At 33.6% G+C, this 26,867-nt stretch overlaps 4 protein-coding genes across 13 annotated transcripts; 1 reads left to right on the forward strand and 3 right to left on the reverse strand.

The window, feature by feature from the left end:
• The first annotated feature begins 1,573 nt into the window (after positions 1–1,573).
• On the forward strand, positions 1,574–9,456 carry LOC108476313 (beta-amylase 7). Of its 10 annotated transcripts, XM_017778494.2 has the most exons (12): positions 1,580–2,232; positions 2,675–3,392; positions 3,681–3,971; positions 4,276–4,353; positions 4,594–4,797; positions 5,624–5,818; positions 6,236–6,400; positions 7,051–7,311; positions 7,923–8,141; positions 8,246–8,285; positions 8,398–8,465; positions 9,119–9,456. In XM_017778494.2, the coding sequence occupies exons 2-12, from the start codon at positions 2,943–2,945 to the stop codon at positions 9,167–9,169; spliced, it is 2,022 nt and encodes a 673-aa protein (XP_017633983.1). In that variant the 5' UTR covers positions 1,580–2,232; positions 2,675–2,942; the 3' UTR covers positions 9,170–9,456. The 10 variants fall into 10 exon arrangements, with proteins under 10 accessions (XP_017633980.1, XP_052874374.1, XP_052874377.1 ...); XM_017778491.2 differs by having other exon boundaries at positions 1,574–2,232; positions 8,246–8,465; XM_053018414.1 differs by having other exon boundaries at positions 1,577–2,232; positions 2,884–3,392; positions 7,920–8,141; positions 8,246–8,465.
• Positions 9,457–10,024: 568 nt separating this feature from the next.
• LOC108474523 (uncharacterized) lies at positions 10,025–13,438 on the reverse strand. Its single transcript, XM_017776471.2, has 6 exons — positions 13,308–13,438; positions 12,059–12,771; positions 11,818–11,876; positions 11,551–11,679; positions 11,149–11,284; positions 10,025–10,614 (listed from the first exon to the last, which is right to left on the reverse strand). Exons 2-6 carry the CDS (start codon positions 12,761–12,763, stop codon positions 10,396–10,398), a joined length of 1,248 nt encoding a protein of 415 aa, XP_017631960.1. The 5' UTR covers positions 12,764–12,771; positions 13,308–13,438; the 3' UTR covers positions 10,025–10,395.
• A 5,815-nt stretch (positions 13,439–19,253) lies between these two features.
• Positions 19,254–20,498, reverse strand: LOC108474558 (uncharacterized). Its single transcript, XM_017776523.2, has 2 exons — positions 20,013–20,498; positions 19,254–19,918 (listed from the first exon to the last, which is right to left on the reverse strand). The coding sequence occupies exons 1-2, from the start codon at positions 20,269–20,271 to the stop codon at positions 19,695–19,697; spliced, it is 483 nt and encodes a 160-aa protein (XP_017632012.1). The 5' UTR covers positions 20,272–20,498; the 3' UTR covers positions 19,254–19,694.
• Positions 20,499–21,098: 600 nt separating this feature from the next.
• LOC108474559 (uncharacterized) lies at positions 21,099–23,074 on the reverse strand. Its single transcript, XM_017776524.2, has 2 exons — positions 22,845–23,074; positions 21,099–21,518 (listed from the first exon to the last, which is right to left on the reverse strand). The coding sequence occupies exons 1-2, from the start codon at positions 22,956–22,958 to the stop codon at positions 21,399–21,401; spliced, it is 234 nt and encodes a 77-aa protein (XP_017632013.1). The 5' UTR covers positions 22,959–23,074; the 3' UTR covers positions 21,099–21,398.
• Positions 23,075–26,867: the final 3,793 nt, after the last annotated feature.

Here is a 26,867-nt window from a genome sequence, read left to right on the forward strand (position 1 = left end):
TTTCTTTTTTCAAATAAAACAATGTTTCAAGAAAGTTGGATTTTGTTATATTTCTACGTAAACCCATAAAAAAAGCCTACATTATTACAAATGCTAAGTAGACAATGGCATGATATAATCCTAATAAATCTATAAAAAATCATCAATCTCATTTAATGAAACAAGCTCATCAACCCTAAAAACTTAAATCTAATCCTTTTTTTTTCATCAACACTTACAAAGATCATATCTAACTCAAACCCTAAATCAAAATAAACATTCAACCTTATAAAAAAATCATCATAAAATGGAGGCCAACTCTAAGCCCTTCTTTATCTACAAGTATCCTTTTGTGCTCTAATGGGAGGGAAGAAAGACAATATTGAAACTCTAGTTTAACATCACCCAAGCATCCTTCAATCATCAAACTTAGTGACTCACTGGAACCACTCTTATTGTAACATTCTAAATTCTGTGTAACTTAATTGCTATAATAGATATTATTAGATGCGAGTTTAGCTTTATGTTTTTATTATATTTTTAATTAGCAATTTTAGATTTTTATTAAATATGATAAATTTTTTCATCAAATTTTTTATATATATAGTCTTTAATTCGTCCACAAACTTTTTTTAATCACATCTAATAAAATCTTATAGCAAAGTGGTTAGAAATTTTGGTACTATCAAATTTTGGTCATGGCAATAACAAATTTTTTTACCCAAAAACAAAATTTCTTAGAACGAAAGCCGTTAGATATTTTGGTTCTTCCCAACTAATTTTTTTTTATTTAGTTCAATTTCAATATTTTAAATTAACTCGTATGAATAAGATATCACAATATAGATAAATGAATTGAATTTTAAATATATTAAGAATTTGTTGTCAGTCGTGATTAATAATTAATTGAAAATTAAATATATTGTCTTTGTTTATTATATATTATGATGGCAATTGGTACTTTAATTAAAAAATTAAATTTTGATGTATAAAAATTTTGGTTTGCAAAACCAATAACAAAATTTCTAACGAAATAACAAGATTTTTAAGACAAAACTTTAAGATATTTTAGTATATCGAAATTTATAATGAAATAACAAAATTTCTTAAAATATATAAAATAAACTAGTTTTATATGATTTATAATATATATACAAAAATCATATACACATATACAATATCTATATATCATGAAAAGGAAAGAAATAATATAATATTAATTTAAAAGATGTATTTATATTGGACACAACAATTTATAAACCTTTCAAAAGGAAAGGTTGTGTCTTTTCAAATAGCCATATAGGAATTTTTGATACTATGTATATAGACACAAAAAATACGAATCGATATATGGAATTGAGTTATGAAAGAAGATTATTATTAAAATTATATTTTTTCTCTAAATTTCATTCTAATTAAAAAACTTTAAATTTTAATTCTAATTTTATAAAAAAAATAGTAACTCTAAATAAAATGTTACACATAAAAATATATCGAGTTAGAAGCGTTTTCATAAAATCGACTTATTCTCAAGAAAATAGCCTAAACATCTATTTTTTTTTATATCGGGATTCGTTGTGGTTCATAATGATATTGTTTCTAAAATTCAATTATGAGAGTAGAATCTGAGTTATCACAAGAGAGTAAAAAAAATGTTGATTAAACGAAAATATTGGTGATGGCAAAGGGTGTCGTAATTTGCAAAACGATTTTCATAACCGAGTTTAGCAGGAATCACGAATCACGTGATATCTCCACCCTAAAGAGAGACACCCAAATCTCGTGTCCGGTCGGGTGATCGGGTCCCTCAAGCAAGGCCCGCGGCACGTGTGACACGTGTTTCCCTCGCACGTCCGTAGATCCCCGCTTAATACACTCCTATCTCACACACGCCCCATTCGTGCTAATTCCTAAACTTCACACACACATTACATGCTCGCCAATCTCGCACACGCGTGGAGCCCTAAGTCTCACGCGCTCGCTTCTCCCTCTTTCACGCGCCCCTCTCCCCTGCCGGCAATCCCCCCGTTCTGGGGCCTTCTCCCTAGCTTTTTGTTTCTCATCAGCTCCGGAGGAATTCTGGTTTTACCACACCGGAGGTACCCTCCGGTCGCCGGGAAAAAATAGGTTGGAGTCGAGAAAGTGGAATTTGAAGAGAAAGTGAAGGATCAGATATGTTTCGAAGCTTCATTTCTAGCAGATTGAAGACTGTCTGACAGTTAGGGGAAAAAAAACTGAGACTTTACTTTCAAGGTAATTTTCGAGAGAGAAGACGTTATTTTCAAGGCAATTTTCGAGAGAGAACTTTCAAATTTTGCTTGGCCATGTCTTTTTAGTATTAAATTCTCCAATTTTCTGGGAAACTTGTTATTTTAAGTTCTAGAGAAAATGTTTTCCTTTCCTTTTTCTTCTTTTTGTTCTGTTTAAGTCTTGTGATTAATGTACAACGGAGAATTTAGTTCAGTACTTAAAGTCTTCATGTGGTTGCTGAGAAAGCGTTGGAGAAGTGAAAGCAGATGAAAAATAATAAGATTTGACTCTTCTTTTTAAGGTTTCTTTTGTTTAAATTATCATGAACAAAAATTTAAAATCCAAATAAGACAAATAGTTTACTAACTGACAATTCTTTCTGAGGTCTAAGAAGCTTAGTAGGTGCCTTATAATGATTATTGTTATTATTTGGTCATTGTGTTAGGAAACATGTAGATTTGGAAGTTGGAGCCATGTCTAATTGGGGTGTCCTTCCTCCCCCTTTCGTGTAATAATATGAATTGAAGTTGTGATTGTTACCAGGAAAATTTGAAATCTTGGGCCGGGAAAACTGGTTGCTTCATTATAAGAGAAATCAATGGTATGTGTTGATTTTGCACAAAGTAAGGAAATGCTAATTACATTTTAATGTAGGGAAGATATAATCCAAAGGTTATTTAGGAGGTAGAGGTTTAGGATTAGAGTAGGAAGTTATGGCAACAAGTATGCAGAAACTAGTAGGAGTTAGTGAGGAAGATGATGAAGAGGAAATGGAAATGGATGTAAAAGAAGAGGATGATGAGGATGAGGAGAATGGAGAGAAGCAAATTGCTGCACAGATGATGATCGGTGTTGATGAAGTGATGCCAAGTACGAGCAGTAGTGATCAGTTTCAATATCAGCCGCAACTTCAAGAGCAAGTCAGCAACCAGGGTGGAGGAGGAGGAGCTCGGAGGTCGCGACCACTGGAAGAAAAGGAGCGAACTAAACTAAGAGAGCGGCATCGAAGAGCAATAACAGCAAGGATCTTGGCAGGACTGCGGAGGCATGGGAACTATAACCTGAGGGTTAGAGCTGATATCAATGATGTGATTGCAGCTTTGGCCAGGGAAGCTGGCTGGGTTGTTCTTCCTGATGGAACCACTTTTCCATCAAGATCTCAGGTACTAGCCTTTTGAATGCATAGGTTTTATCTTGAATTGAGCAATTATTTCATTGACATTACTGCTATGCACAACATCGAAATGTAACCTTCGATTGATTGTTCAATTGATTACCTTTATTCCTAATATTGGATTAATGTATGCAAATTAATCCATCCTGCGTAACATTGATGGTAAGGCTTAGAACCACGTGTCATGCATTTAATTACACAGCTCTTTAATGCTCCTTTGATCTTCATTTCTGTTAAATCTATGGGAGAACCAAATTGGAATGTTTTCTCTTTGCAGAGTTCACCTGCTGCTGGCACTTCTGCTGGCATGACTTCATCCTCCTCTCAAATGGTGTCACAACAGATTCCACCTCCCCCTGCCACTTTGCAGGGAGTCTCTTCCGGCTATCGCACCACAGTGGAGTACAATGCTTGTCGTATGAAGGGTGTTTTCATGCCTACCCCTTCACCTTATGATCTATCCTCAACTGCCCCGGCTCAAAGTTCAGGCGTGGTTGCTGATGGTGGAGAACAAACAGAAAGACTTCCTCTTATTGCTGGCTCCTTGCAAGTGATTAATGACAAACAGGTATGGAAGAGTTATATGGAGGTCACATGTGAATAACTATTTATGCGTTCTGTTGCTAATTGGTCAATCCCAAATGATGTTCAGAAATTTGATCTAAAATTCCTTGCTAGGACTTGAGTGTCAGAAAATATGTGATTGTGGCACTTTCATATTTGAATAATAGGTTGAAATAGACACTGATAGTATGATCTTGTTCAGAGTGATATATAATTCCACAAGAGCATGTGCTCGTATCGATAATTCAAGTAGCTTTATCCTTATGATTTGTGATATTCATTTTCTCTTCTAATTACAATCTTTATAGATTATTGGACTACCTACTAAGCTACCCGAACGTGATTTTGCTGGCACTCCATTTGTTCCAGTTTATGTGATGCTACCTGTGAGTTTTCTAGTTCCCACTTCTTTCTATATATTTACATTGGATCCCACTTATACTTCAACACTTCATATTGGATTATTTATTTATTTGTCAGATGAGCATGCATAATTCTTTTTCTGTTTCCATCTCACATATTGGGTTCTTTGACACAAATGTTTTTCCAAGCTAACTAATGCTAAATGTGACTACTTTTTAAGATACTTCTAGTTTCAGTCTAATGATTTACTTTAATTGTGACAGTTAGGGGTCATCAACATGAAATGTGAGCTAGCTGATCCAGATGGTCTGCTAAAGCAGCTAAGAGTACTGAAATCAATCAATGTAGATGGGGTTATGGTTGACTGCTGGTGGGGGATAGTGGAAGCACATGCTCCCCAAGAATATAACTGGAATGGTTACCAACGACTCTTTCAGATGGTTCGTGAGCTTAAGCTTAAGTTACAGGTGAGTTTTCAATATGGAATTATATATGAAGTTGAAGGCTTTTTAATGCTTGAGGTAGTACTCTATTCATATAATTGTTTGATTTATTTGTTCATGTGAGCATCGGACTTTGATAGTCCCCCTCATTTGACCTCATCTCATCCCCTGTGAATGCTGCAAGAGCATCGGACTTTGATAGTCCCCCTCATTTGACCTCATCTCATCCCCTGTGAATGCTGCAAGTCAATTCAGGTTGAAAGCAATACTACTTGGTATCTCTGGCATGCATTTGTCTCTAGATGTCAGCTTTTGCTGATCCTTGAATATGAGGATGTGGATGCTTTAGCGAGACGAAGGTTGGGGGTTCAATATGCATTGGGATTGGAATCCCCTTGTGTCTTGATATGTCAATCTTGGACTCAGTTGCTGCATGTCTGAGTAGTATTCCTCTGGTTAAGGCTGTTGTGATGCAATTTGTGAAAGAAAACACCAATTTAATTGGCGGCCATATTCTGCAGTGGTATGCCTTAGGTGGAGAGGTTGCATTTTGGTTTGTACCTTATTTTAGAGCTTGGTCAAGCTTTTCAATATTGGAAGGAAATTTGAAATTTCCGCCAGTTCCTAATCTTAGAACTAAAAGAAACAATCCAAACAATTACAACTTAGTTCAGATAAGTAACCCTGACAATTTAGGACTTTCCTTCTTCTTGTGAAGGTGTTGAAAAGGAGCGTATTTGTCATTTGTGATTGTAGAGTGTCTTTTCTCTTCTTTTTTGTTTTTACATTTTGGATGTGATTCTTCTAAAGATTTGTGCCAATTGTGACAGTTGCCTTATTGGTGGATCAGGTTGTAATGTCATTTCATGAATGTGGTGGTAATGTTGGTGATGATGTTTGTATTCCACTTCCCCATTGGGTTGCAGAAATTGGTAGAAGTAATCCTGAAATATTTTTCACTGATAGGGAAGGAAGAAGAAACCCTGAATGCCTCTCGTGGGGGATTGATAAGGAACGAGTTTTAAGGGGCCGAACTGCTGTTGAGGTATCAGTCTTTGATATAATTTAGCCATTAGTTAGTCTCTAATTTTGTAGCATTTGCTACCTATACTATTGTGTAAATCATACAAATTGCAGAGCTTCACTGTACTACATTCTGCCACGACTTTTTGTTGTGGATCTTTTAACTTATTTGAGTCCAACTGAAGCTAGTTCTATCTTTCTTGCAATATAATTGGTAATGGATCTGACTTTGGATCTTATTTATGTTAAATCAATAAGCGTTGCTAAAAACAAAGTAACTTCAATTTGATATTTTCTGAAATTTACCTTTGAGGGATAATTTAAAGTTTGAACAGATTTGTTATGCTAACTTGATCCGCACTTTTCTCCCTTCACTGTGATGCAAATATTTCTTTCAAGAGTAGATTTTTTTATGTTTTCTTTTTTGTGGCTAACATAGGTATACTTTGACTATATGAGAAGTTTCCGTGTGGAATTTGATGAATTTTTTGAGGACGGAATTATATCCATGGTCGAAGTTGGTCTAGGTCCCTGTGGGGAGCTCCGATACCCATCTTGTCCGGTAAAGAATGGATGGAGATATCCTGGGATTGGAGAGTTCCAGGTAATTTAATTACAATGTGAATTTTAATCCTTGTCATTTGACTTTTGCTTATTCAACTTATCTGGCCTTACAGTGATTTGATACAAAGTTTCTGCAGCAAGAACATTAATTTTTTCTTTTTGTGGGAAATTTGAAAGAGAATCTGTACTTAGAACCAGGTTCACTAATTCTAATTTGATCCCTAAATGTGACAACTGATTTTTTAATCACTATATATAGATTAATTGCGTTGCTGCTATATGTATGTTTTGCCTCTATGCTTCAATCCATCGCATTTTCATGCACCTAGAAACTTAGCCTGCAACTTGCCTCCCTCTCCCATTTATGTTTACCCTTTTGAAGGAAAGAGACCAATAAATAAGAAGTGGTGGCTAGGCAGGCAGTCTAGGATGTCTTTTGATATTCTTATGTATCCTGCTTGTGTTAAGACATGGTTCCTTGCCAGCAATTCTTTTTAAACTTACTGTAAATATTCTCATCATGGTTATCAGTATTGCTTCATTGCCAGCCTAGCAAGTTTTGGATCTCTTTATTTATGCTCCTGTTGTGTCTCCGCTGTTACTTGTTTGTGCTTTTAGCAGCTCAAACGTGCCCAGAACATTAAAGTTTTGGTTCTTCTCTGGGAATCATGCAACTCGTTCTTTTTGCAGTGTCATGACCAGTACATGTTAAAAAGCCTGAGGAAAGCAGCAGAAATGAGGGGACACAGCTTTTGGGCTAGAGGGCCAGATAATGCTGGGTCCTACAATTCCCAGCCACATGAAACTGGTTTCTTTTGTGATGGAGGAGACTATGATGGTTACTATGGTAGGTTTTTCCTTAACTGGTACTCTCAGGTGTTACTCAATCATGGAGACCGGGTACTTTCTCTGGCGAAGTTAGCTTTTGATGGCACATGTATTACAGCAAAGGTGAGTGCCTGCACTGATATTTCTTATACCCGACAGTTTTATTCTTATTACCCTCCAGAATTGGTATTATGCTTTATTGTTTGCCTGATAACAATCTTCTTTGTCTTCAACCCTCTCAATCCTTTTGCTTCTTCAAGATTGTTGTCACTTCCCAACCTTAAGCCTTCCTCAACCCTGGTGACTCTGTAATAGTCTAAGGCCCGAGTCTTTTTTCATTTCTTAATGTTACACAGGTTTAACAATTTTTTTTTAAGAGCTTATTCTTTAATATGCATGCTTAAAGTAACTCTTGGCACTTGAAGATTATCATTGATGTGTTATTCAACTTTGATTCTCATATGGAGCATTTTTTTCATGATGAAATAAGGAAAATTTGTTGTATAACATATATTCTTTTAAATTTTCTATTTTACTGTTTTATTGAAATGCCAACCGTTCATTTTTTACTATATCATTTCAATCCGCAAGTGGATAGGTCTTCTCCCCCTCTTCTTTCTCTTCTTATACATTTTCTGTTCCTTTTCCTTAATTATGTTTAGGCTTTATCCTGCTGTTAGGTTTACTTGAATGCAAATTTGGTTACTGTTCGTAACTAATTTTAAAAGAAGCAGCTGCCAGGTATTCACTGGTGGTATAAAACAGCTAGTCATGCTGCTGAATTAACAGCTGGGTACTACAATCCCTGCAATCGAGATGGCTATACAGCAATAGCAACAATGCTACAGAAGCATGGAGCTGCTTTAAGCTTTTCATGTACTGAGCATCACATTTTGGAGCAGCAAGATCACCTGCGGGAAGCACTGGCAGATCCTCGGGGTTTAGTGTGGCAGGTGACATTTGGGGAGCTCTTGATAAAACTTAACATTTACTTGCTATTAGAGAAACACTTTTTCTTTGGAAACAATCTAGCAATTTAGAAAATTTGCTATTTCAGGTGCTGAATGCTGCATGGGATGTTTGCATTCCAATTGCAAGTGAGAATGCTTTTCTTTGCCATGATAGGGTAGGCTATAACAAGATATTGGACAATGTCAAGCCAGTAAATGATCCAGATGGGAGACATTTTTCATCTTTTACTTATCACAGGCTCAGCCCACTTCTCATGGAGAGACAGAATTTCATGGAATTTGAGCGGTTTGTCAAGCGAATGCATGGTGAGTTGCTATATACTTTCTCTTCTGGACTTTTACTATTTATATCTATTCCTGGACTGAGGTGGGGGGTTTTAAGTCAAATTTAAAAACACACACACTTGTCTATTGAAGCCAAACAAAAGTCAAAGCCAAAAACCATGGGCAAAAAGAAACTCGAATAAGGAGCAAACTTCAACCTTTGAATCCCTGACGAAGAAAACCATTTTTTATTTTGGTAATCGATATATGAACTTGAGGATGATTCCTCTCTAAATTGAAGATCTCAAATGTGGAACGAAACCAAGTTTGTTTGGCTTGGTTTTCCTAGTTCTGGGATGTTTAAGGCTTACCCTAAGGGTGTCAAAATTTTCTTTCCTTCTCGAGTTTTAGTTAGGGTTAATGTCCGATGCAGCCCCTATAGAATTAGGATAACAAGTTCGGGTATCTGATTGAGCTTTTTTTCCAGTACAGACAGATACCCAATGTCCAAATTCCATTAGAACTGCATAGAACATTATGTCATTAGTTTATTATTCTTGTCTGTCCCTCTCGAATTCATCGGCCATCATCCTCTTAAACATGTTTTTTTTCACATTAAGGATGAAATCACTTTGAGCAAAACAATGGCATTTGAGTAAAATTGATTGAGCCGTATCTCATCATTTTCACTGCAGGGGAAGCGGTTCTTGATCCCCAGGTATAGCAAGGTGTGTGAAAGCACTTAAAAGAAAGTAAGTTTGCCTCCCAACAAAAAAGTATATTCTTAGTTTTAATATTAACAAACAGTGTGTAAATGAATGAATAATTATTTGGGACCATTCCTTGGCACAACTAGCTGTTTAACTTAGGTTGTGTAGTTAAAATCAATTGATGAATGTATTATTTGGATTTGAGGACAATTAACACTTATCACACAAACTACCCCTTTTGGAAGTTTCTTGTATTGGAATAGTGGCAAATAGATCCCAATGAATGAATGATGGCATCTTTCCTTATATGAGGATCAAAGAAATTCAAATTTTAAATGTAGCCATCATGGTTATCCCTTTTTAAACATACTTTTTTTTTTTTTATAATTTAGTATTTAATTCAAATTTAATCATCCTTTCTAAGTTTGATTTACATAATTCACGAGTGACAATAATATATCGATGGTCCAACAATAATGAAATAAACAATTAAAAATTCATTATATTAATAAAAATTATTAAAAACATTATAAACTTGTTTAATGGTTAGTTTTTTTGTTTTCGATTTTAATAACATTGATCTATCCACTTAGTTCAATTCTACCTTACTAAGGCAATGAAAACTAAATCAAATATAGTGCTTGGTTCAATTTTATTAAGTTATTATTCGACTTCAATTTGATTTTCGAGTCACAAAGATAAAAACACCATTATTATCATCCTACCTGAATTGTTTTTATTTAATTTGTAATTAGCTTAAATTTTAAATAAATTGGTGAAAATAACTTTGAAAAATATCATAAAAATAGTTTTTAAAAAAATTTAAAATCGATGAAGCGAGCCAAGCCAATTCAAAAAAAAAATGGTTCTGGTTTTTATAAAATAAAATAATAATAAAAAAGCAGGATAAATGTAATTTTATTCCAAAATCGATTCAAATCCAACCGTTACCAAGTCTTATTACTTGGATAATGACTAAATCAGGAATGTCTACTAGGATAGATTTGATTGCCCATTATGTACAAAACTTCCTTTATCATTCTTGTAACAATTCATCCATATCATGATAGTCTCAAGCAATAAACCATGGTGCACATGACATAATTCATTTGCAGACCTCTCTGTTTTCTCTTTTTGAGGCAATGCAGGTCGGGGACTAATGGAGTGAGGTTGAGGGTTGTTCTATGGAACTGGCTTCTCCAACACCAAATCCCCGGACTCGGTCAACCTCCCAACTATCCCTTCTTTTCCTAGATGATAACTCAGAAGCCTCTCTGACTTGATCCACCAGAAGATCCGGCTCCTTCCATTTCATGGAATGTTCCATACGTGGAAGGCGAGTAAGCCTGTGGGATATCCAAAGCAACTGCCCTCTGAAGAGCTGCCTTGTGTTCTTCACTGTGTTCTCGAGCAAGAGACACATGCCGCACCATTTTCTGCTTTGCAGGAACCCGCATTACCCCATCTTTCTCCACCATCAACTACATTTACCAGAATGAGAGCTTATCGTGTTGTTGCAATAAACGGAACTATTTTCCTATTTCTACCAACCTAAACTATTCCAGCTTCAATCATTCAGCTTTTCTTACTCGTTGATTCAATACCATTTAGAGCAATTGTTGAGATAGTTAAATGCAAAAGTAACGACTAAGATCGTAAAGTACAAACTGAAGGGTGTGTATCAAATGCAGAAAAAATACACATGCGATTTTTTTTTTCTGGCGAACATGAGATTTTTCACTATACATCTTGTTAGTTGCTTCACCTTAATTATGCTTAAATGCTGAAGTATAGGTTTACAGCTTACTACACAAAGTACACTGATTCTAAACACGATTTGATTATAGTAGCCATATTGTACCTTCCAAGCACCATAAAGGCATGCGAAGCTAAGATTCTTAATATTTTTTTTATCTCTGAAGAAAAAATTCTAAGTCTAAGATTCAAGCTCTCACTTCTGTGTCAAAACATTTTTCTTTTCAAACAAAAAATAGGTCAAGAAGCCATAAACTTACATCAAGAGCTCTTTGGGACTCTCTTTCTATCCAAATAATAGCATGATCAGAGGTTGCATTGCAGGAAAGAACTATATGCTCAAACCTCCCATCCACAGGTACTGCTGTTCTCACCACAGGTGGAAACCTTCCTATCCTGCGATCAGGATGGAGAGAAATGCATATGAAACACTGAACCAAAAAAACATCTTAATTGACCCCGATCATATATGATTATTTAAGGGATAGAAAAGATATATGATTGACCACGACTGCGAGTCTTGGACTTATTAACATCTTTCACTAAGAAATCCCGTCTTAAAATATCAAGCAGGTTGAGTGTTTTTATTAAGGAGTGGCATAAAAGAAAAACGAGTAATTCACTATACAGTGTTGAACAGTTCACAAATTTGTCAACGTAACCTGCAGGGTCTTCTTTCAACAATGTGGTACAGGCGTCCAGGTGCATACAGCCGCCTCGGATCTTTCAGCATCTTCTCCTCCATGGTGCAAGTGTCTTTCAAGCACATTAGGCACAAAAGACACGGTAAACTGCATAAGAAGTAAAACCAGCCCAGTTATGCAAACATCAAAATCAATTCTAAGAATGAAGAGAGCTCAGTTTTCAAAGAAACCCCACCATTAAGGAAATTACTAACGGAAAGGTGACTAAGACATACTATATTTTACCAGAAGAGAGATTTGAAAACATCTTCTAACGCAGTGGTTGTTCGAGGTAAAAAATCATCCTGGTGCATTACAACAGCTCATGTTAGAGCCTACGCATACAAGATATTATCAATAGGCATTAACTATATTTGTTTTAATCTTAAACCTTCTAACCAAATTTGGCAAGCTGAAATAAATGATCCAAGTCCATATATAAGCACACATGCATACAAGTTTACAATATATGGTATGGCAAGTTTACCTGAAGCACTACTGAATTGATTACATCTGCATATCGAACCGCCAAATTGAGCGACATACACCGAGCGGGAGCAATGGCGTAGCATCTAAACCGGTTCCTCTCTGTGATTCCCAGTTTGCTACGATTTTGAACGGCGACCATCACCAACAAGGCCACCAAGCCTGCTCCAAGGGAATGACCTGCAAATGTCAAAGTGTAGCTAGGATTCTTCTTAAGTAATTCCCTTAAAACCTCACACTCGGCATCAAAAACCCACTCGGCGGCTTTCAATAACCCGTTGTGGACATATCCACCATCAAATTTGGTCTGCCCCAGTTTGTTATCAAGCAAAACAGCATAATCACTTTCCTTGGCTAAGTTAAGTCCCCTAACAGCAAACACAATATCAGCATTTTCATGATCTAAATAAATCATGTAAGGTGGAGCTCGGCCTTGAGTTTCTTGGTCATTTCTTCTTAAAAAAACCCAATCAGGGTTAATGCCATAACCTCCAGGGGGTGCCCAAAGCGGGTTATGGAGATCATCTTCATAAACAGCTAGAATTAAACGACAAAGACGTGGGACTGGCTCAAATTCTTCCACTGTGGCTAAACCCCAGTGCTCGCTTTCATGGCCAGCAGTGTATAGACATTTCTGCCATGCCCAACGAGCACAGGCTAAACAGTAGACACATTCAAGGACGGGACAGCAACAGGCGATTGACATAGGCTCCCCTATGAATCAAACACATTTAATAACACACCATGGATCAATGTAAAGATTAAACAATATGAAATAAATACAAAAGCAGGGCTTTTTTTTTAAAAAAAAAAATCAATGGTGGAAACTGTAAAGGGTAACTTAAGTTTTCAAAGGAACTAGCCAATCAATAGGCTCTGAAAAATCCTAAGTTGGTTCACGTGTCAACCAAAAGAGAAGATGAAGAAGGGAATTCCAGATGATCAGGAAGAAACTACAAGAAAATTCTTATAATTTCACCTTGGGATTTGAATAAAAAGTGATGGACAGAAAAAAAGATCAAAAATTTTAAAATAAAAGGAGAAAACTTTGAATCAAAAAAAGGGGGAATTCAAGAAGGAAAAAGAAAGGGTATGAGGATTTGGGGTATGTGAACATTGAAGAAGCTTAATGGTGGGGTTTGTTTTATGGGTACACAGCTACCTTTCTAATTAGCAAAGGAGAAAGAAGAGACAAAAGCTTGAAAAAGAAGCCATGGCTGAATCGGCTATAAAGCTTTGTTTGTTAGTACCTGCTAGTCAAACACATTTTCGCTTGTTTTTGAGACTTTGAGTTGGCTTCAGAGAATCTACGCAAATGGAATCATTCCATTCGCTGCTTCCATGCGCGTATGCTTTCTTGCTAGTTACTTAACTATTGACTGGAAATTAATGGCTCAACTGGTTCGGCCCATTTTATTATTGGGTCCAAATGGTTGAAACTTCCTTCGTTTTTGTTTCTCAGCAATTATGGATTTCTGAAATTTTTGGTTAACAGGCCCAATGGAGCCCCGACCCGAATTACAACAGGAATGAAATTATTTTTGTGCTTTCCATCGAAATTTAGTAAATTTCTAAATTTAATTTCCGTTGAGGTGTAATGATATGGTATTTGAGATGACCTTTTTTTTTTTTTTTTTACTTGAGAAAAAAAATACTCTGAAATCAAGTTGGAAAAAATATGATAAATTTAATGTTTTAAGTTTTTTTAACATATACGATTTATGGTTGAAACAGAGTTATATGCTCAGGCCTTCAACTTTCCCTTCCATCAGTCCAAGACCAGTTGCGCCGGAGATCTGAGACGGTGAAGCCGACGAAAGATGCGAAGATTTAGAGAACTTGAAGGGGGCGTAGCGTATGATGAAAGTGAAAGTGAGAAATTAGGGTTTTAGTTTTAGAAATTGGTTTTTGTTCAAAAGAAGGAACGACAGATTGGAGTATTGGACAGAGGGAAAAAAAAAGAAAAAGAGGAAGCCCTATTTTCAAACAAGTATCCTGGTTTTCAAATTTCAAAGCCCAATCCAGTAAATGCTTAATTTGCCAAAAATATGATTTAATAAGTATTGTTTGGGCTGGCTGCTCCTGCACTAAAAAATCTTACTTGAAGTCCGGTCTATTTAAAAAATGAGATTTAATTTTTTGTTCAAATCTATTTTATGAATTTATATTTTTATCTAAATTCTTTCATTTTTCAGACAGTCCTTCTAGTCTTGTCAAGTGGCTCAGACATTAGATTAGTCTACTTTAGGTTGGGTGATGAAAAGGTAAGGCATGTAATTGCCTTACTTGATAAATTGATAATTCCACATTCAAAAATACTTTATCCCCACTGTTTTTTTAGGAGTAAATTACACCATTAGTTATTAAACTATAGGTAAGTTTTTGTTTGGATTACTTAATTAAAAAAAGTTAAAAATTAATTCAAAAGTTTCCATTTAAGTCATTGGGCTGTTAAGTTTTTTTTTTTTAAATAGTTTCGCTGATAGGTACGATGGGTCAATATCCATCAACGAGTAAAAGAACATTCCTTAGATTTAAGCCGATTTGACAGTCAATGTCAAAGATCGAAGAAAAAAGTTATTTGAATTTTAGTTTGTAAATTTGTGACTTTCAAAATTGTTTCATGAAAAAAACTAAACTGTAGAGGAGAAGAGAAAAAAGAGCTTTTGATTGGTGCAAGCAATGCAAATAGAGAAAGCTATATATAGCATCAATTTTAATAGTTCAATGACTTAAATGAAAACTTTTGAATAGTTCAGTGACCAAATTGTAACTTTTTTTAGTTAAATGACAAAAAAAAAATTTACCCATAGTTTAGTGACTAACAGTGTAGCCCTTTTTAAGGTTTTGATTAATTATTATATACTAGAAATATGTGTGTTAAAACCATAGATTTAGAATACAAATGTGTGTTTAGAAATAACATACAATAAACAATCAAACATATTGTTTGAAACTAATTAATCATAATAACACATGAAATATGTTTGACATTAAAATAAAAAATCTAGATTAAATTATGAGTAAAACTAAATTTAAACACATAAATATGTGAAACAACTATATTAAATGCTCCGCAATTATTTATCATGATTTTATCATCAATTATGAGTTAGTATCGAGTTGACTTGTGACACCAACTCAATTAATAAATTATTAATATATACAATTGATGAAGATAATGAATTGTGCATATTAAAATAAAAATATATAAAATATATTTGAGTGGTAAATTTAACATTTTACTAATACAATTAATATAGGTTGAAATCCCACATCATGTATATTTTATTGGTTTTAGAAGTAAAAAGACTAAAATACCCTCAAATAATATAACTCATTCCAATTACGAAAGGGTATTTTTGTAATTTTTCTAACCGGGTAGGTGACTAGGTTCAGGGTGATATCAACTTTGTCAGTAGCTTAAATAGTATGATAGATATACAATTGATGAAGATAATAAATTGTGCATATTAAAATAAAAATGTATAAAACATATCAAAATGAAGTTTTGATTGAGTGATAAACTTAAAATTTTACTAATGTAATTAATCCGAGTTTATATAACACATTATGTATATTTTTATTGCTGTTTTAAAAGTAAAAATATTAAAATATCTTCAAATAATATAAATCATTTTAATTACGAAAGGGTATTTTAGTATTTTTTCTAACTAAGTTGATGACCCTATTAAAGGTGACACCAACTCGGTTAAGAACTTAAATAATAGGATAACTCAATTTAATTATGAAAGGTATTTCTATAAATTTCCTAACCGACTTGATGACCCGGTTAAAGGTGACATCAGCTCAATCAAGTGCTTAAATAATAGGATAGACGCTCCAGCTAATCTAATTCCTTATTTTCGATCTTGTCGTCTTTCAACTGCCTCCATAAACCGTTAAAGCTTAACTATGAACAATGAAGCAGGTGAATGTTTCTCTCTCTCTCTCTTTTAAATTATTTATTTAATTAATGTTGGTTCGACGGTCGAACTGGTAGAAATGGTGGTCTAATATCTTCAACCATTTTTTCAGTTATTTAATTGTCAAGTTTAAGTGCCAAAGTGAACAAAAAAAAATGACATATACCAGCATGATCCTAATTGTCAAGTTCAGGAATTTTTTTCACATTTGTTAACAAAATGGGCTTAAATAAATAACAATTTTCAAGTTCAAGAGTCAAAGTGGATCAAAAATAGTTTAGGGTCCAAGGTAGATCTACTTGTTGAGTTTAGAGGCTAAAAATTACATTATTTCTTTTATTTAAAAAAAAGAATAAAAATATATCAATATGATTGGATTTAAACCCTTGCCAATTAAGTTGTTGAGAAAACCTTAAATTTACCACTCAATTAAAGTTTTATTTTAATATTATCATGGGCACTTGTTTACCTTTATCAATTGTATATTTTGTCTATACTATTAATAAAATTCAGTTTGATTTTAACAATTTTATACATTTTAATTTTATTATGCACATTTAATTACCTCCATTAATTGTATATATTATCTATATTATTCGGTTAGAAAAATTATAAAATGACATTCGTATTTTAAAGAAGCTATATTACTCGAGAGTACTCTAGTCTTTTAATTTATAAAATAAAAATAAAAATATGCATGTGGTGGGATTTGACTCTTGCTAATTACATTGGAAAAATTTTAAATTTATCGCCCATCAAGGCTTTATTTTGTTCTAATTATACAATTTAATTTTATTATGCAAACTTTATTACATTCATCAATTGTATATCTATCTATACTATTAATAAAATCTATGATTGAGTTAGTGTCACAAGTCAATCAAGCACCAACTCAGTTTGGGAAATTACAAAATATATTTTCGTATTTAAAATAAGTTATATTATTCAATGGTACGTTAAATTTTTTTATTAAAAAACAAAACAAAAACACTTGTAGTGAGATTTGAACTCACAACAAGGCGTATATTTTAAATTTACCACTCAACCAAACTTTTATTTTAATTTTTTTATATGTTTTAAGTTTATTATGCACACTTTATTACCTCCATCAATTAGATTGCTAAAACGTGATTTCCATACACATACGAATGTGATAGGATTTCTAGTATTAATAATGTTGTTGATTAAGATAGTGTTACAAACTAAAATGACACTAATTTAGTAATCTTAATATGACGTATTCATGCGTTTAGATTTCATTTTAATTAGAATTTAAACTATTTTTTATTTTAAAATTGTATATATTTCATGTGTTATTATTATTAATTAGTTTCAAAACATACATTTCATTATTTATTGTATGTTATTTTCAAACACAAATATGTATTCTAAATATATGGTTTTTGCATGCATAGGTAAAGTTTCTAATATATACGAGTTTGGATTCTCGCAAGAATGTACGAGTTGTTTTGTGTATTAATATTATAATGTTTTTATAATTTTAGTTTTGGTTTAAATTGTTTATTTATTTAAAAATTAATGATAAGTGCATAATTTTGCATTTATATAAAAATTATTGGTTTTGTTGAACAAAAATATAATGCATAATAATATATTGAAAATAAAAGTAGTTAATGAATTAAATATAGAAACATGTATTGTGTTTTTATTTTATTTTATTTTAAGTAAGCAACATTTATTGTTAATATATTGTTATATGGTATTATCATAATTATTTAAAGTTAAATAGATTTTAGATTTTATAGCAAACAAAATCAAATTTAAATTGTAATTTGAAAATTTTATTCCATGATCCATTTTATACCAATTATAGTCTAATACTTTTTATATACAATGAGGTTGAAAATATTAAAAGAAGATATGAACTTTTTATTTCAAATTTGTTGCTATATTTTTATAAAAATTTACATTCAATTAAAGTTTTTAAATAATAGTCAACAGTTATACATGGTAGATTATTATAATGATAAATGATATTTTATAAGTTATATCGTATGGGAATTGTTTTTTTTTTTCATTGTATTGCTATAGTGTGTGTATATATGATGGTAAACTACATCCAAGGTTATTGAACTATTAGTAAGTTTAATTTTGGCTACTCAACTTTAAACAGTTACAAACAGACATCGAGTTATTCAAAAGTTTTCATTGAATTCATTGAGTTATTAAAATTTTCTTTTTTAAGTTCAACTTGCGAGCTTTAAGTAACAATTTGATAAACAGTATGATGGAATAGCATCTATCAATGAGTAGAGACAATTCCTTAGATCCAAAACGATTTGACACCCAAAGTTGGGAATAGAAGAAGAAATTTTTTCGGATTTTGATTCACAAATTCGTGACGTTCAAAACTGATTTATAAAAAAAAACTAAACTGTAGAAGAGGAAAGACTAGAGAGCTTTCGATGAATGTTGGCGGTGTGAACGGAAAAAAGTCATATAGCGACAATTTTATCAATTTAATGACTTAAATGAAAACTTCTAAATAATTTAATTACCGTATATTAAACTTTAATTAGGTAATAATATATTTAGAGCTAATCTAATTTTGAATTTATAAAATTGAAAAGTTTTTATTTTACTTTATAAAAAGTAAAAATAGACAAGTTAATCTATAATTTTGTTGCACCTTACCCGACATCTTTGAGTGGCAAACAAATTAACAAAAGACAATAAATGAAACAAATTAGCAATTCAAGTTCTTGTTATTACTTATAATTGAATTAATTTTTGAATTTGTATAAAATACGAGATCAGTTTTATAAATTAAAGTAACAAAATAAATTTTCAATTTTAATAAAGTATGAAGGATTTATAATTACTGAGGAATAATTAAAAAGATTAAATTATGCTAATTGAATCTTAACTCGATTGGTATCGATATTATTGTCAATGTAGAAAGATGTGGATTCAAGTATACAAAAACACATTATTCTTCTATTTATAAGTTGGAAAGGACAAAGAATTGTTTTAAAGATTGCATCAAAAACAACAAATATAATAAAAACTTATAATTGTTTAAAAAAAAGGTTAAATCATTTTTTTGGACTTGAAGTTGATAACTATTTCAAAGTACGATTTTTTTTTTCAAGTTTAGCATTAAACTTAGCAATTGTTCTCGACTTAAACTTTTTTTTGTCAAAATTAATCTATAATATTTCAAATCTTGACGTGGGAACAGTTATCAAGTTCAAGTCCCAATATAAAAAACAATTACCAAGTTTAGAGTATAAATTCGACAAAAAAAAATTCAAACCCCAATATAAAAATAATTACTTAATTCAAACCAAAATGTTCATGCTTCAAAATAGTGATTTATCCCTAATTAATACTATTAGAGCTCAACAATAAAGTGTTTAAAGTTGCAATCTTGAAAAGATATCAAACTCTAAAACTAGTACCAAAAATGTAGATTACCTTACTAAAAAGGCTAATCTTAACAAATAATTACATCGAAAACAGCTCTTACATTTTAAGAAGACAATCAAAGCCCCTAGTAGAATTGAGAAACAAAAATACTACTAAATAAAAAAAGAATGCACTTCATTACAGAAAGCTCCCTTGCGGTACAGACATTGAAATCAATATCTTCAAGTAATTACACCATAACCATACCTGCAATGGTGGAAGGAGAAAAAAAAAAAAAACACACGAGTAGAGTAAGCCTTTCATTTCGAAATCTAGATTTCGTCAATTATGAAAATAAAGCTTCATTGGATCAACTAATTTTCTCTTTTTCAAAGCAGGGTGTATAATGCCATTGCAAGACTCTAGCTTCTCAATCCTGGAAATGCAAACTTTCATCCGTTTCAAAACAACCGGTATTGCTGAAATGTTACTCGAAATTTTGCCTTTAAGTGATCGTATCTTCTCTTCCGCCCTTTGTTCGTCATCTGATTTCATCTCTTTTGAATCTATAAAAATAAACAAAATCTAGGTCAATTATGGAGAAAAAATTATTAAGTCCCAATTCCAAAAATCTTATAAAATTGAAGGGTGTAACTCTACCTGCATTATTTTGTGCAGAAGGTCCAGGATCCGACCCATCATCAATGCCGGGCAAATCGGGTCTTTGAGTGGAAAGAATTGAATCGAGAGTCGTCTTAAGCTGATCTGGAATAGTAGCTCTATATTCTAGAATCTTCTCTGCCATTTCCTTCACATCTGATTGCAGCTCCTCCAAGTCCTCTTCGGAGTCGGGTTCCGATTCGGCCCGTCCATTGCCAATGCGGGTCTCTAGGGTTTTGAGCTTGTTGTTCAGAGCCATCTAGCAGAGAAGATTAGATTTTATTTGCAGAGACCCCTTCTTCTTTTGGGAACATTAGGGATTTGAAATTTGAAAAGTTCGAGCGTCTTTTGAATCTTTTGATGTTGAACCTGAAGCTCTGTACGAGCTGTTAGCCCCCACTTGGGTCAGGACAACGTCGTCGTATAAACTTGGTGCAACTAGACCAACTCAACGGCGTCGTCTGAAGGCTTCCTATATACGCCGTTAACAATTTAACACTAAACATACTAGTTTAGGTCTAATGATGATTGCAGTCCCTCTACTACTATAAAAATTAGATTCTAATCGTCCTATTTTAGATTTTCCAATTTTAGAATTTAAAGCTTCCTTAAGATTATAAGTAAATCCAAATTGTTGATAAACACCATTTAGTAAATTCAAATTGATAAACACCGTTAATAGTTGCCTATTGTCTTAAAAAATCCAATAAATAGTGTTCAATTAGTCTAAAGCCGAATCTCAAAGCTGGGTTTTCTTTTTTAAATGATGTACTATTAGCCATTTGAACCTACCAATAATATTGTAAAAGTAGAAAGACTAAATTATGCCAAATCAAAGTAGAAAAACTGAATCCCAAATTTCAACATAATAAGGGGTCTAAAACCATAATTAGATCACTAAAATCAGGCTATTTGTAAAAATATTGTTCAATTTTGCCTGTGCCTGCATTGAACAACTACTAAATATACAAGCATTTTACTCATCTTAAGGATTTGGGACTCAGATAATAAATTAGTACTTTTTCTTTTTCATTTTAAGAAAAAGACATGATTTATCTTTCATTTGCTAAATATATAATATAAGCATTTTAAATGCAATAAAAATATTTATTTTAAAATAGTAAGTATTTTAATATTACTAGCAGTAAATAATCAAAGGACCGCCACTAAAATTCCTTCTTCAAAAGCAATATGTACAAAGTACACACTACTAGTACTGCATAAACACAAAATTCCCTGCTGAAAACTCAAAAGGGACAAAGGAAGCTTGGCCTCATACAACAATTTTCAGGCATTCCCTAATGTAATAATAACCATAAAAAAGCCTTATTCAATAGTCAAACCTCATCACTGCTCGATCTTGTATCCTATGGATGGAGTATAGACCTACGGGTGTTCTTTAGCGTTGTTGTTGGAACTCTGCGAACTTCCTTGATGTTCTTCCCTCGATGATCCCACGATAAACTCTTTCAGTGAACTTTGTGCTGATAGTATGCTCTTCTTGATCTGCACGTGAATATCATTTCAATAGAATCGCAAACAAATGGAGAGGAAGCCAAATTCTAAAACGGCCTTAATGAATACTGATAATACAGCACACAAATACATCACAACATCGGTCAAATCCCCAAACGACCCCAAACAAAGAATGTAAAGATCAAGCATCCAGTTCTCCAAATACCAGATCCTTGTTTCTTTCATATCGTAATTCCTATTTCCTTTCTTTTATCATTCTTCTTCCCTTGGACCATTATCATTCAAACTTAACAAGCGAAAAGCCGATTCATCAACAACCAGCATGCTACACACAACAAACATAGGAGGCAACAAAATTTATGCCTAACAAAGTTGAGAAATTTGGAGTATTTATGAAAGTAAAGAAATTATAGAGGCGTGGGCTCCATGGAATTAGAGAAAACAAGTATTAGGAGAATAGAAAAAGATTAGATTTACAAGCATATTAAAACATAGGAAGCTTAGCGCAGCTAATGTACAGGAGACCAATTACATTTTACAATATTCTATCAGCCAACATCTTACAAACTAAAAAACTTGCTTTTAAGAAGCCAAAGCCCAAAACACGAAAGCAACTAAGGTTACCCTACATGTGAAATATATATATCATACAGCAATTAGAATCGAAACTCGAAATTACTACTCTATGGGAGACAGTATTGCTTAATCATGATGATGAAAAAATCATCAGACTTCATAATTTCTCAATAATTGCATTTGTAAAGTGTAACATAAATCATGAGAAAGTATCTTTTTTCAACTTCCAAAATTCACATAAAAACTCTCAGTTCCAGCATCTAAGTTCTTTTCTTATATTTCTGGACTTCATTCTAAACGGGTTAGTTGCCATCCTATCCTGCCTATAACTGATTAAAATTTCTTCAACTAGAAGGTCCAAACCCCAATCTTTCAGGTTTTAATTATTTCATTTTCTTTTGAAAATGAATGGGATTTGAAGTTTATACTTTTTTTTTCAAGACCCCTTGGGTCTAACTAAATCCAGAGTTGAACCAAGTCAAATCCGTAAACATGGGCGAACTTAGCAATGTTTTCTCCTCCGCATGACTCCAATCCGAAACGAGATTGAGCTACTGACTACTCGACCCAATAGGTTAATACCTAACATGTTCAAATTCATTATCATTTATTATAATTCTCCACACTAAATATGAATGTAGAACCTAAACCATCAAATTGATGAAAACCCACAAAAAATAATATGACCCTTATCCTAGGCTGCAGCAGATAAGAAAAAATTGAAAACCCGAAGATTGGCCTTTGAAACCGAAACAATAGTAAAGAGTAGAAGATACTTACAGGGTCGAGAACATTAGGTTCAGGGCCATAGTCAGCGGTTAAAAGGAAATAAGAGGCAGTGACAGTAGCCACCATGGTGATCCTCCTCACCAACTTGTCTGCTTGGGGATTCATATTTTCCGTATCATCAAATATGGTTTTTTGGTTCTAGCCAAAAAGAAAACGTTTTCCTTCTCTTTTCAATTTTGTTTTTTGGGCTTAGTTTATGGAAGGTTTTCGAAAGGTCTCGGAGGTTTTGACGGCAAGTTGCTATTAATTTTAGGGTAAACTACACAATTAGTTACTAAATTAGGGGTATGTTTTTGTTTTGATCACTTAACTGAAAAATATTATAATTTAATTACTGATCTATTCGAAAGTTTTTATTTAAGTCAATGAAAAATTTAAAAGTTTTTATTTAAGTCACTGATATATTAAGTTTTTTCTTTTTTTTTTTAATGTTCCATCGATGAGCGGTCGATTTAGTGGATCAGTACCCAGCGACAAGCAGAAGAACATACTTTAGATACAAGTCGGTATGACAATCAGTGTCGGAGATAAGAGTGTGAAAAATAAAATAGAATAAAATAAATAAAAATAAAGAACACATAAATTTTACGTGGAAACCCTTTCGGGAAAAAAATCACAGGCGAGAGAGAAGAAAATTCACTATGTCGAAAAATTTTTACTCAAATACAAGAGGAATAGACTATGTCTATTTATAGGCTTGCAAAGCATATTCTAGTAGGATTGAAACACCTTATCCTAATCAATATAAAATAGATGGAGTTTAATAAGGTTTAAAACCTTATTCTAAAATAAAATAAAAGAAGTCTAGTTCTATATGGATTTTACTTTTATTTTATTTTCCATCGTATTTTATTTAAATAAGAATTTTGGGTCACTTAATTCTAACAATCTCCACATTGACACAAATTCTCAATGAACAAGTTCTTCATCGCGAACTTTCAATAAACAAGTTCTTCACCTCTTCCAAAAACCCTTAAGGGTTTAACTTCAACAATGAACACCAACCAAGTCTAAGCAATGCTCAAACTTGGTTATAGGAAGTGACTTAGTCATCATATCTGCAGGATTTTCATGAGTGCTAATTTTGCTCACAACAATATCACCACGAGCAATAATATCACGAACAAAATGATACCGAATATCAATGTGTTTTGTTCTCTCATGAAACATTTGATCTTTTGTAAGAAAGATGGCACTCGATTGTCACAAAATCTTGTCTGATTTGAAGGTCTTCATTGAGTTCACTAAATAGTCCCTTCAACCAAATAGCTTCTTTACAAGCCTCAAGAATCGCCATGTACTCACTTCAGTGGTAGACAAAGCGATCGTAGTTTGCAAAGTGGCTTTCCAACTAATTGCACAACCTCCGATTGTAAAGACGTAACTCGTGAGAGATCTTCTTCTATCAAGGTCTCCAAAAAAATCAGCATCAACATACCCTATAACTCCATCTTTAGTTCTTCCAAACTGTAAGCAAACATTAGTAGTGCCTCGTAAGTATCTTAAAATCCATCGAATCGCTTTCCGGTGTTCTTTACCGAGATTCGCCATGTATCTCGCTAACCTGACCGACCGCATATGATAAATCGGACGTGAACAAACCATAGCATACATGAGAGATCCTACTGCACTAGAGTATGGAACATGTGACATGTACTCAATCTCATTATCGATTGAGGAGATAAGGCCGATGAAAGTCCGAAATGGTCGCTAAAGGAGTACTAACAGCTTAGCACTCTGCATATTGAACTCAAAGAACTTTCTCAATGTACCCTTCCGACTTAGGTACAATTTACTTGCTTTTCTATCTCGAGAATCTCCATACCAAGTATCTTCTTTGCTGGTCCTAAATCTTTCATCTCAAATTCTTCACTTAGTTGGGCTTTAACCTTTCTTATCTCTCTTTATCTTTTGCTACTATCAACATGTCATCAACATAAAGAAGTAGATACACAAAAGAACCATCACTGCTTTTTCTTAAAATAGACACAACTGTCAAAACTACTTCTTTTGAAATCATGAGAAGTCATAAAGGAATCAAACCTCTTGTACCAATTGTCTTGGTGATCTGTTTCAAACCGTAAAGGGACTTTTTCAAGAAGCAAACATAGTCCTCTTTTTCGAGACTATAAAACCCTCTCGTTGTTGTATGTAAATATCTTCCTCAAGTTCTCCATGCAAAATGCGCTTTTACATCTAACCGCTCAAGCTCCAAATCATGCATGGCCACAATACCAAGCAAAGCTCGAATCGAACTATGCTTAACAACCGGAGAGAACACATCTGTGAAGTCCACTCGAATTTGATCAGTAACCCTTTGCAACAAGCCTTGCTTTATATCCGGTTCTTCAACTCCCGAGTCCCTTCTTTCTTTTAAACACCCATTTACAACGAATGCCTTTTTACCTTTAGGAAGTTTTACAAGATCCCATGTTCTGCTTTTGTGGAGTGATTCCATCTCCTCTTGCATAGCAAACATCCACTTTTCTCGAGTCTTCACAGCTAATCGCCTCGAAATAATTAAATGGCTCTTGATTCGCATCTATATCTTCACCACATTTAAAGCATAAGCAACTAGATCAACCTCGGCATACTTCTTTGGAGGTTTAATTTCTCTTCTTGTCCTGTTTTTGGCGATAGAGTATTGCGGTGAAGAAGCAACTCTATTCTCAATTTTGTACTTGGCTTGAGGAGTTGATTCTCGTATTAACTGATGCTCCACCGCTTTTGGTTTTCTTTATTGGAAGAGTCTTTAAGAGATAAGTTAGGTAGCATAGCGTTTCATCAAAACAACATCTCTGCTAATCACAACTTTTCTATTTTCAGACACCATAACTTATAGCCTTTACACCACTTTATAACCAAGAAAACGCATTTAATGGATCTCGGTTCCAATTTTCCATTATCAACATGAGCATACGCAGACACCCAAAAATCTTTAAATCGTAATAATTAGCGGGATTACCGCACCATACCTCTTGTGGAGTCTTTTTCTCAATGGCAACGGATGGAGATCGGTTGATCAAAAACATGCAGAGAGGTCGCTCGCCCAAAATGACTTCGTAAGTTGGCATTTGACAACATACATCGAACCTTCTCCATGATCGCTTCGTTCATTCGCTTCTGCAACGCCGCTTTTTTGTGGAGTATGACGAATCGTCAAGTGTCTCATGATCCTTCGACTTGCACAATCTATTAAACTCATCGTAATGTAACTCTAAGCCATTGTCTGCATGCGGAGGTATTTTATCTGCTTTTCCGTCTGCTTTTCAATCATAATTTTCCAAGACTTAAATGTGGAAAACACATCGCTTTTCGCTTGTGAAGAACGCCCAAACTTTTCTCGAAAAATCATCAATAAAGGTTAGCATATAATTAGCTCCACCTCTCGAAGGCACTCGACGGCCCCCACGATCGAATGGATATACTCCAACGCTTCCTTCGTGTTATGGATTCCTCTAGTGAATCGAACTCTCTTTGCTTCCCAAAACACGGTTTCACAGAAATTCGGGTTTGCAAATTCCTTGCCCATTAAGAAGTCCTCTTTGCTTAATTACGCCATGCCATTCTCACTCATATGCCCTAGGCGCATATGCCAAAGTTTAGTAATATCATCATCGACAAGGAAGAGGAAGCGACAATTGCATCACCAATAAGAGAACCTCAGAAACATATAACTTGGCAATCTTTCTTTGCCCTTTCATCACAACAAGGACCCTTTGAAATCTTTAAAACCCTACTTTCACTGTGTATCTGCCCTTTTGAATCAAGAGTACTCAACGAAATTAAATTTCTTTTCAATTCGGAACATGCCGCACGTCACTAAGTGTTCGACAACTCCATCAAACATCTTAACTTTAATTGTTCCAACACCGCGATTTTACATGAAGCATTATTTCCCATCAAAACAACACCTTCAGACATCGTTTCATAAGTTGTAAACCAATCCCGATTGGGACTCATGTGGAAGGTGCAGCTGAATCAAGTATCCACTCTCGCTTACTTTAGAATCAT

This window comes from Gossypium arboreum, chromosome 8 (genome assembly GCF_025698485.1).
Source record: "Gossypium arboreum isolate Shixiya-1 chromosome 8, ASM2569848v2, whole genome shotgun sequence".
Classification (NCBI taxonomy): domain Eukaryota; kingdom Viridiplantae; phylum Streptophyta; class Magnoliopsida; order Malvales; family Malvaceae; genus Gossypium; species Gossypium arboreum.